At 34.5% G+C, this 11,287-nt stretch overlaps 1 protein-coding gene across 2 annotated transcripts in view; it reads left to right on the forward strand.

The window, feature by feature from the left end:
* The window catches only part of FBXO11 (F-box protein 11), a 107,496-nt gene extending 96,305 nt beyond the window's left edge, over positions 1 to 11,191 (forward strand). For both annotated transcript variants that reach the window (XM_065929315.1, XM_065929314.1), the window contains exons 12-23: positions 818 to 1,035; positions 2,758 to 2,843; positions 3,701 to 3,795; positions 4,743 to 4,865; positions 4,950 to 5,035; positions 5,751 to 5,827; positions 5,923 to 6,066; positions 8,725 to 8,835; positions 9,674 to 9,781; positions 10,083 to 10,191; positions 10,746 to 10,844; positions 10,935 to 11,191. In XM_065929315.1, the coding sequence (XP_065785387.1) occupies positions 818 to 1,035; positions 2,758 to 2,843; positions 3,701 to 3,795; positions 4,743 to 4,865; positions 4,950 to 5,035; positions 5,751 to 5,827; positions 5,923 to 6,066; positions 8,725 to 8,835; positions 9,674 to 9,781; positions 10,083 to 10,191; positions 10,746 to 10,844; positions 10,935 to 11,064 (1,386 nt within the window). In that variant the 3' untranslated portion in view covers positions 11,065 to 11,191. The remainder of the gene's footprint in view (positions 1 to 817; positions 1,036 to 2,757; positions 2,844 to 3,700; positions 3,796 to 4,742; positions 4,866 to 4,949; positions 5,036 to 5,750; positions 5,828 to 5,922; positions 6,067 to 8,724; positions 8,836 to 9,673; positions 9,782 to 10,082; positions 10,192 to 10,745; positions 10,845 to 10,934) is intronic.
* Positions 11,192 to 11,287: the final 96 nt, after the last annotated feature.

Below are 11,287 nucleotides of genomic sequence, written 5' to 3' on the forward strand. Positions count from 1 at the left end.
GCTTCTAGGAGTGCTGTCATTTTATTCTCTCATTTTTTCCTCTAACATTTAGTCTGACTGGGTCTTAGAATTTAAGATATCAGTATTACAGTAACGTTTATTATCTTTAGAAAATAAGTAAAATATATCCATTGTAGAAAGCTTAAGAAATGTAGAGAAGCATAAAGAATACAGTAAGTATGCATAATACCACTACTCATTTAATCACACACTCATATTCTTGTTTTATCCTTCAGGTTGTTTTTTTTCCCAAATAAAATTGACATCATATTGAATGTATATTATCTTAAAGTACCGTGTATACTGTTCTTTTCACTAAACATGATAGCATGTATAACATGAGCCTAGGTCTTCACAACATTTTGAGTCAGTTCTCTATTACTGTGCTAAGATGAACATTATTTTGTCTTTTACTGTAGTCTCTGATTATGTCCTTTGGTCAACTTTTTAATAGTTGATTTTTTGGGACATTTTTAAGGTTATGATAGTGTATTTTCTCTAATACTTAAAGAAACCTTTTGTTGAAGAATATATATTCTTAGTAATAGTATTTATTTGTGTTTATTGAATAAGTCTTTCCCTGTTTTTCTTTCCTGGCTTTGAATATACTCACATTAATTAAAGGATTTAATTAATTCAAATTAAATTGAAATGCTTAAATTAAAACATTTAAATGTTTATATATCTGTCTCGTTTCATTCTTAACTCTTGAACATTTCTAATACTTAATTTGGAGGTATACATTTAAAAGGTTTTTTAATGTCATTTCTTTTTGGAAAGTAGCCTTACCTTCAGGCTTAATTTCTGTATTTTCCAGGGTTACTTTGAAAGCTGCAACATACACAGAAACCGGATAGCAGGCTTTGAAGTAAAAGCTTACGCTAACCCCACAGTGGTTCGATGTGAAATTCATCATGGGCAGACTGGGGGAATATATGTTCACGAAAAAGGAAGAGGACAATTCATAGAGAATAAAATCTATGCAAACAACTTTGCAGGTGTATGGATTACCTCAAATAGTGACCCAACAATAAGGTATTTATATATAATTATGGAAGACAATTATATTTTCACTTTCTATGTTTTGTGTTATAAGAAGACTTAAGATACTTAGCTTTAACTATTTTTCCTAGACACCTGATTACTATAAAATAGATTTACCTAATAAAAGTGTGTGCATCTGAATGAACATAGCTATTGCATTTATTTTATGGTGTTCTATTTTTTGTTAGTGATCTAATCCACGTAACCTATTTTTTATGAAAAATTGCAAATGCTGTGATTTTCATTTTAAAATCATCAAACTGTATTATAGATGAGTAAATAGGGCTCTGATCTTCTCTTGGAATCTGAATGATCTGTCTTGTCCTTTTTTTTCTTTCTGATATCAGATAGGTTATTAATTATCTCAAGATATTTGGACAAAAAGAGCAAGAATAACAAAAGCGTCGAAACTTTAAGCTATCCGTTCCTGACACTCCCTCTGGCCACAGCAAGAAAACAAACAGATCCAGTCTTTTTTATTATTATTTATTTTTGGCTGTGCTGGACGTTGGTGTATGTGGACTTTCTCTGGTGGCAGAGAGTGGACTCTACTCTCTAGTTGCAGTGTGTGGGCTTCTCATTGCAGTGGCTCCTCTTGTTTCGGAGCAGAAGCTCTAGAGCATGGGCTTAGTAGTTGAGGCACATGGGCTTAGTTGCCCCACTGCTTGTGGAATCTTCCATTGTCCCCTGCATTGGGAGGTGGATTTTTAACCACTGGACCACCAGGGGAGTCCACAGATCCAGTCTTATAGGCACTGGCTAAGACTGTAAGACAGGGCTATTATAGTGAAATCAATGACCATGAATTATTTCTGTAAAATTGTTTTCCACTGGCTTTATGAAAGTTGATTATGTGATTTCCATCTTAATTACTATTCAGCAAATGCTTATAGATGGGCTAAGAAAAGTTCTTTTAAATGGATTAGCTCTTTTTTTTTTTTTTTTTTTAATTTTTATAAATTTTAATAAGCTTTGTTTTTGTTTCCTTTGACCTCGCATCTTGTGGGATCCTAGTTCTCTGACCAGAGATCAGACCTGGGCCCTCTGAAGTGGAAGTGCAGTGTCCTAACCACTGGGCTGTCTGGGAGTTTCCTGAATTAGTGCTTTTGAGGGGAATTTTTAAGAATGCTAATTCATGGGGAAGGCAATGGCAACCCACTCCAGTACTCTTGCCTGGAAAATCCCAGAGATGGAGGAACCTGGTAGGCTGCAGTCCATGGGGTCGCACAGAGTCGGACACAACTGAAGTGACTTAGCAGCAGCAGCAGCAGCATATTCCCAACATCACAATTCTCCCCCTTCTTACTGTTCTCAGAAACACAAGGAATAATCTGATCCAGGACCAGGACCACCTCTCCAAATGACTGTATTTATAAAGACTTTTGGAGCTGCACTGAAACATCTGTTATAGTTAAACCAACCTGATTTTTTTTCCTTAATGAATTGAGTTCCCAAGGTACCTTATTAAAGCTCTTTCAGAAAGCTCAAAAAAAAAAAATGCTAATTCATCTCAAATACTGGATGGCTTTTCCAAAGCTTTAAGTCTTAGAATTGAAGAGAAATCATCTAGTCCCTCATTTCTATTTAGGAAGCTGAGACTCATAGAAGTTAAATAATTTTCTAAGGTCGCATGAACATGGCTGGGCTTTTATTAAAACAAGCAAGCCTTTCTGAATAGATTCTTTTTTGTGTTCTTTCCTCATATGATTATAGGGGGAATTCTATATTTAATGGAAATCAAGGTGGAGTTTACATCTTCGGTGATGGACGAGGCCTTATCGAAGGAAATGACATTTATGGTAAATGTATTTTGTTTTGTAAAATTTTAGAGCCTGGCCTGTGTTCCTGTCATTAGTAAATGGACCATTTTGAAACCTTCTGAACAGGAGAACTGATCTAGGTTCTTTAAGTTCTCAATAAAGATTATTCTGTGACATTTATTTACTTAACAAACATTTACTGAGTATCTACTATGTATTAGGCACTATTCTACATACTAGAAATGAAAATAAAACTAAGACCCTATTTTCACAGAGTTTCTGAGTTCCCTTAGATTCACTCCATTGTTTAGCAATTTCTGTGGTAGTTTAATACACTTTGTTACTAATTAGAAAGGGAAAATACTTACTCTTCATTAAAACTTTTGAGGTATTAATTCAGCAAACAATTATCAGGTATCTGTGTGCTAGACACTGCTATATGTTCCTGGGTGTCCTCTTTTGCTAATAACTTACTGGATAACACACATAATTTTACTCATTGCTAGGTACTTTTTTGAGTACCTTACTTGAGTTAAGTCATATAATATCTACATCAACCCTGTGAAGTAGGCTCTATTAAATATCCCCCATGTACTGGTCAGGAAACAAAGATACAGAGAGGTTTAAGCAGCTACTCAGAGTCACCCAGGAGATAAGTCAGTTTCCTGGGAGTCAGAACTTAACGGCCTGGCTCCAGCATCTCTGGTCTTAACCACTATACTTAGACTGCCTGCAGTCCTTCTGCATCATCTTACACTCCTAGTTCCCTTAGTTTTGTCTTGAGATGTTCATGGATCATAAGTATCTTTCTGAATATGATATACTTCACAGAATTGCACTCTGCTATGTTCCAATAGGCTCCATATGTTGATATTGTAACTTTTATTTTTAAATAGGCAATGCGTTAGCAGGAATTCAGATTAGGACAAACAGTTGTCCAATTGTTCGACATAACAAAATTCATGATGGCCAGCATGGTGGAATTTATGTGGTAAGTTAATAAATATAGTTCTAGAACTTCATGAATCAAAGTCGGGGTAGAAAGAAGAGTACAAAATTTATGTCTGCCTTTAAGTAGGCCATATTCAACTTTTTCTCTCTCCCAGTGTATGAATGACTTAATTTTTCGTGTGTAGCGCTCAGTATAATTTTGTCAACTGACTAAGCATAGGAGATACACCTTTTTATTGAAATATCTAATTATAATGGCAGTATGGGCTGAACGCCTAACAACAAATGGTTGGCAGTCTGAGTTAAATTTGTTAAACTAGAATTTGGCCAGTGTGATTACTGTATGAGTCTCTGAGATTTTCCAGAAGTATTAATTAAAATCATCATATCACTGAGTACTAATAATACTAGACTTGAATATTTTTATCTTCTGAAAAAGCCAGACATTTGACATGATGTTGAAACATAATTAAACATCTTACAAAATTTAAAAACCTATGTATTAGTGTATTAGTCCTGTGTCTTCTGTCATCATAGTATCTGACACTGTTACTCAAGTAAGAAAATGTAGAGAATTTCAGAAAGGTCCTTGCTGATGCCAGGTGTGAGTCTAATTTTTATTCATAGTTTTAGAAATGTTCATGTCTTAAATCCTCTACTAAAAATTTTAGTAACTTGAGCCTTGTTTTGAACCAGTGATAGGTTGAAATGATTATTAATTTCCTAAGTGAGAGAACTTTAGTTTGTTTTGTATCTTAGAATGAAATAAGAAAATCCAGTGCTACTATTCTTACCATAATAGATCTAAAAATACACAAAGGACAGCATAAAACCTTTGAGCTTAAACTCAGGTAAAGACTAGGTAAGAGAATGTTACCAGTTAGCTCTTTTTTTTTTTTTTTTGGTCATAATTTGTCTCAAAAGGTAGACTATACTGCAAATTATTTGGCTTATACAAGATACATATAGTCAATAACTTTTATTTAGCATGAGAAAGGACAAGGCGTAATAGAAGAGAATGAAGTCTATAGTAATACTCTGGCCGGAGTCTGGGTGACAACTGGCAGCACTCCAGTACTGAGAAGAAACAGGATACATAGTGGCAAGCAGGTAAGGTTATATCTGACTTAATATGGGAAATTATTGTTTTATAAACACATTTTTTAATTTGAAATAAATTTTTATTAATTTTAGGTTGGTGTTTATTTTTATGACAATGGACATGGAGTACTAGAGGACAATGATATTTATAATCATATGTATTCAGGGGTTCAGATAAGGTAAATGTTTTTGTTTTCACATTTGGCTTTGGGGAGGGAATTGTGAGTGTGTAGGGTAAATAGAAGAAATTACATAGTTATTAAATGCTCAATCTTTATTTCTCCTTTTGTATATGTGTTCATATTCTGTCATACTCTCGGCTTAAATTGTGAGACTGTAAGTTTTGGCTGAATGGCACTATGCCATAAGAGCTCATTTCCACTGTTGTGTCATCCGGCATGACAGGCCTTATCAGCTGTTGGTATACTCTGTCATACTTGGAGAGTGGAGAGCTGTGTAATACCTGTAAGGTACCTTTGTGTCGTAGGCTCTTAGTAAATGGGAGCTTCTGTTTTATGCCCATTCTGCAAAATTAATAGGTTTTAAATCCTTCTTTCTTGTATTTTACAGTTTTTGGAATTGCAGTAGTCCTGATCAAATTTTATTTTACATATGAGGGGAGCATGTAATAATAAATGTTACTTAATCTAACCTCCTCAGTTTAGTTTACGTATCAGGAGACTCTATGGTAATAATCTATAGCTAAGTCTGTTCTGTGGGAAAATACACACAATTAAGCCCGTTTCCTCATTGACAGACTTCTCAAAGTGTCTTGAAGGTGATGTTTAATTATGTCGTTAATTCTTACAGTGATTATTGTGGGTTTTCTTACTGTTAACATGGGATGTGGGAGTAGAAGCAATGAGATGACATTACTTTCTATTCTATCCATAGGACTGGAAGCAACCCCAAAATTAGGCGCAACAAAATCTGGGGAGGACAGAATGGTGGAATTCTAGTTTATAATTCTGGTATGTTTAATCTTTTACCTTTTTTTTTTCCCCAGTGATATTGTCTTTAGAAATATACTTTCTAAATAACATAACCTAAATCTTTCCACTTATAGGTCTAGGCTGTATAGAAGACAATGAAATATTTGACAATGCAATGGCTGGAGTCTGGATTAAGACAGACAGTAATCCTACACTAAGAAGAAATAAAATCCATGATGGAAGAGATGGTGGCATCTGTATATTTAATGGGGGTCGAGGTATTGTTGTTAACTTTGCATTAGTTAAAAACCCAGTTTTCCATTATTCCATATCTGTAATGATCAATGACATTGCCAATTAATGTCATTGTGAGGGAATCATGGTCTTTCCTTATTAAATCTTGAGATGGCTTAGGAGGTTAGTGCTTAGAGTTAAAGGAGGCATGTTTGCAGAATTTTTCTTCTGTTAACAGCTACCTTGAGTGTGCTGCTTGTTAGTAAGGCTTTTTTAAGGTAGCAGAATTTGTTTACACCCTCTCTCTGGACCTTTTATTATCCAGAATAGTGATACGATTCTAATAAACTTTTTTTTTATAATAAACTTTAAAGTCAAGTTATAGAACTAGCTGTGAAAAATTAATTGGTCTGTAAATATATAAAAAACGTCTGTAGTCAGTAAGTATTGCTTATTTGTACCGGTTCACAACCATGTTTGTTGGAGAATTGAATTAATGAAGCCAAGATGTGCTTACTTTGGTATCCATAAAGGTCAAATCAACTTTGCATTGAGGCTCACAGTCCCTGCCTCTTGCCAGTTCATTTTGTTCATAGAGACTATCGAATGCAAATTATCACCATTCCTGAAATATCAACAACCCAACATTATATATACCTTGTATAGAAGGTTAGCTAGTAATTACTCTAACATAATCAGACTTAATCAACAATTTATTACCACCAAGCAGCATGATTCCAATAATGACATAGACTCTCAAGAAGCCTTATAATCTAGTAGTTCAGTAAATGACATAATCCTCTGATAGGATTCTTTATAAGATACAATGAGGAAACACAGTACAGAATTGTTGGTTTTATTTGTAAGGTGTTGGAAAAGGTTCTGGAGTAAAATCACTCTTGAGCTTAGTCTTAAAAAAATGAGTATTTACTGGTAAGATGAGGGGTTAGGGGTTTGAAGGCCATTCTGGTGTAGAAAGTATAGTTATTTCACTCTTTGATTTGTTCTAGTATATACTTGATAATTGAACATATCTGTGCCTAACACTGTGATAAGAGATACTGAAGATAAAATGGTGAATATAAAACAGTACTACATCCAGAAAGTTTGTAGTCTAATGGAGTGGCACATTGTAAGCAACAGTCTAAAAGGAAACAGTGGTTTAGTAAGGCAAGAGATTCTGAAAGTTGAGGCTGGAAAGGGGGCAGGGCCCAAATCATTAAAGGCTTTGTTTTTATACATGCAGTGTAATGAAAAGGCTTTGTATGTATGTAGTAGTTTGGACTAGACCTTAGCAATAGTACTTGAGGAGCCTATAGTGGACATCTACAAGATTAGCAGTAGGGTCTTGGAATAATCAGGCTTATCCTGTGGCTCAGTGGTATAAAGAAGCCACCTGCAGTGCAAGAGTTGTAGGAGACATGTGTTTGATCCCTGAGTCAAGAAGATCCCCTAGAGGAGGGCATGGCAACCCACTCCAGTATTCTCGCCTGGAGAATCCCATGGACAGGGCCGCAGTTCATGGGATCACAGAGTCGGACACAACTGAAGTGACTTAGCACGCATGCACTCATGCACTTGGAATAGTCTTTTCTAGGGGGAAAGGAGTTTACAGGTTAATACTTAACAATTACAGATAGGTCAGATGTGTACAGAAATAAAAGCATTTCATGTCTTCAGGGAGCAGAGAAACACTAGTACATAACTAAATATGATTCACTGTACATAAGTAGGTTTTATAGGAGTAATGTTAATATTTATTTAGTACTGTGTACTTTTACATGTATTAACTAATCCTCATAATAACCCTATTGTGGTAGGTGCTATTATGCCTATTTTACTGATAAGGAAATTGAGATAACGAAAAGTAATTTGCCCAGTTTGGATGTGGTTAAGTGGTTAAGTCAGTGTTTGAAGGTATGAAGTCTGATTCCTCAGTCTACTCTTAATCATTGTTATCATCCCAGAAGAGAGAATAATTAATTTGATAGAGGAAAACCAAAAACCTCCCAGAGGAAGTGACATTAAGAAGAAAGACTATGGGAAGACACTGTAGAAAGAGGAAATAATATAAATCAAAGGCAGTAGGGATAAAAATGTATAGCATATTCAAAGTTTAGGTAATGTAGTGAAACCTACACTACAGTAGAGGGGTAGGTTGGGGGAATATTTTGAAAGACTGTAAACAGCAAGTTAAATTAAACTTTATTCGTTAAGTTTTTTATACTGATAAAGGGATAAGAGTTGTAGGAAACTGGGGAAACAGCAGAAAAGAGACTGAAGTAAAGAAACTGATCAAGGAATGCTGATAGTGGCCAGAAAGAATTGGGGCTTGAACCTAAAGCATGGAGAATGCAAAGATCCTAAAAATATTTCAAAGGAATTAATTCAGCAGTGTTGAGTAAGAATCAGCTTTATGCTTTGTGCCTGGGCACTGGGGATGCAGTGGTAAGCTATACGTGGTCCTTGCAACCATGGGACTTCCAATTTATGGGTTAGAATGGTTATCTGCTAATTTTAAAATTTTTGGTTAAATTCTACTTTTAAAATTTGTGAATTACTAAACTTTCTTTTTAGTTGAAAAATTAGTCCTATGAATTTTACAGTCAATAAGAAACTAAAAGAAAACCTAAATACCACCAAAAAGACAGTAAAATTTGCTATGTGGATTAGCCTTAACCTGGGGAAATTTTTCATTATAGGTCTCCTTGAAGAAAATGATATTTTCAGGAATGCTCAAGCAGGTGTTTTAATCAGCACTAATAGTCATCCAGTCTTGAGGAAAAACAGAATATTTGATGGATTTGCTGCAGGTTTGTATTTTCTTTTGTTACCTGTAGCTTGTTTGCTGTACATTAAACTGATTCTTGGTATATCATCTCTTCTTAATAACTAAAGGTGTGCAGTGTGCTGCAGAATTCGGCCAAGTGCTTGTTTACAATTGCTTATAAGAGCACCTAATCCAAGTTTTGGATTCAGTCCACAGGGTTGCAGAGTTGGACATGACTTACTGACTGAGCTCACACAATCTAAGTTTTGGATTCTTCTACTCTAAGCCAAACTTATAATATTGTTCTTGTAGTTCAGTAGTAATTAAGAATCATTAATTGGATAGAGTAAATACTGGCTACCATTGGGAATAAATTTAAGATAAAATGCAAGCCCTCTGGCCTCACAAACAATGTTTAAATTTTTAAAGATACTGGTAAGTAAAATTCAAGTATTATGCATATATTCAACTTTTTGCCAGTAAAGACAATTTCTCTTAATTCCAAATAACCATCTAGCTCCTGCCTACGCATATTTCTGGGCCCTGTCATCTTAGTTGGAGAGAGATTTTAAAATAATGTCATTATCAATAAAGTATTATTCCTTCCTTTTTTCATTTATTTTTATTAGTTGGAGGCTAATTACAATATTGTAGTGGTTTTTGCCATACATTGACATGAATCAGCCTTTAGCAAGGATAGGGAACTAAGTGATTCAAATAAGCTTCCATTTTTTTCTTTAGATGTTAGGAATTAATACAGTTTACTACATTTAATATACTTTTTATATAAAAGAACTAGTTTACTACATTTGCTATATTTCAGGTTTATTTTAAGAAACTATATAAAGTGATGCATCTGCTGTTTGTAAATTTTGCTTCAGGTATTGAAATTACAAATCATGCAACTGCAACACTAGAAGGCAATCAAATTTTTAACAACCGATTTGGAGGCTTATTTTTAGCATCTGGTGTTAATGTGACAATGAAAGGTATGTTGGAATCTTGTGTTCTGCCTATAAGTGCACTAAATATGCCATGAGAAGATAATCAGAAGCCACTGCTATTCAATAATTCTTCTGTCACTAGTAGTTAACCAGCAACTCAAGAGATGTATTTTGAAAGAGTTTTGTTTCAACTTATTCTGAATAGTTGGGAGTACCTTGTACAAGGAAAACTCATTTCTATTTTTTTTTTTTTTTTTACTTCATTGATTGATTAGCCTCTTTTAAAGCTCTTAAAAACTCTATCTTGTCTTTATACTATAGAATATTATTCTTTCTTTCATTGCAGATAACAAAATAATGAACAATCAAGACGCCATAGAAAAGGCTGTTAGTAGAGGCCAGTGTTTATATAAAATATCAAGTTATACCAGCTATCCCATGCATGATTTCTACAGGTATATTTCTCAGTTATCTTAAAAAAAGGAGGTACTAAGGTTTTCTTTTCTACACTGACAAGAACTCAACATTTTTAGCTTTCCCTTAAGTATATGAGCTAAAAGAAAGTAAACTGGGTACTTGCTAATAGAATGTAACTGAAAATCATTAGCTGTCCACATTAAGTTCTGTGATGGTCTTGGAGGATCCTGTGTTTGAGACCATAAAATGTGGGAAAATGTAGTACTGTAGTAAGTGTAGATAGCACTGAAAATGCAAAACATTTATATTGTTTTCCTAGATTGTCATTAAGTGTTCCTTATATCCTAGCTACCATGAGTGGTTTTAATTCCCCTCTCCACTGTATTGATTCAGTAAAGGTAGCTACTTGTTTTCCTTGGGAGACACAAAATAGGAAATTGTTATATTCCACTGAAGTCCCTGTTCAGCAGTAGACTAGAACCACAAAAATTTTGGTCCTCTTAAAAGCCAAAGGTCATAGGGTAATATATAACAGATTGAAGTATTCTGAATAAGATGATCGAGGAAAATAACATAAGCTTTTGTTTTTTAGATGTCACACTTGTAACACCACAGATCGAAACGCCATATGTGTGAACTGCATTAAGAAGTGCCATCAGGGACATGATGTAGAATTTATTAGACATGATAGGTATGTATGTAGCACACTTGCTTGCTGTATTACCCAATTATTTTTGTCTCCTTACTTTCCTAATCTTTGCGTTTTCATATTTTGTTTTAGGTTTTTCTGTGACTGTGGTGCTGGAACACTGTCTAATCCTTGTACATTAGCTGGTGAGCCTACACATGATACAGATACACTATATGACTCTGCTCCACCTATAGAATCTAATACATTGCAGCACAACTGAATACCTTCCCTAAAGAAAAAGTCCTGCCATTCTAACATCATAACTTAAACGTTTTGGTTTTTTTTTTTTTTTTGGAAGATTTAAAATATTTGCCCATGCTACAGGAAGAGACTGTATTAAAAATGAATACACAAGGTCAGTTGACACTATGAAGCTCAAGCTACCAAAAAGAAAGTGGCAATATATTGACTCAGGATCTCAAAGCTGGGTGTTTTAGCATTAC

This window comes from Muntiacus reevesi, chromosome 3 (genome assembly GCF_963930625.1).
Source record: "Muntiacus reevesi chromosome 3, mMunRee1.1, whole genome shotgun sequence".
In the NCBI taxonomy this organism is placed as follows: domain Eukaryota; kingdom Metazoa; phylum Chordata; class Mammalia; order Artiodactyla; family Cervidae; genus Muntiacus; species Muntiacus reevesi.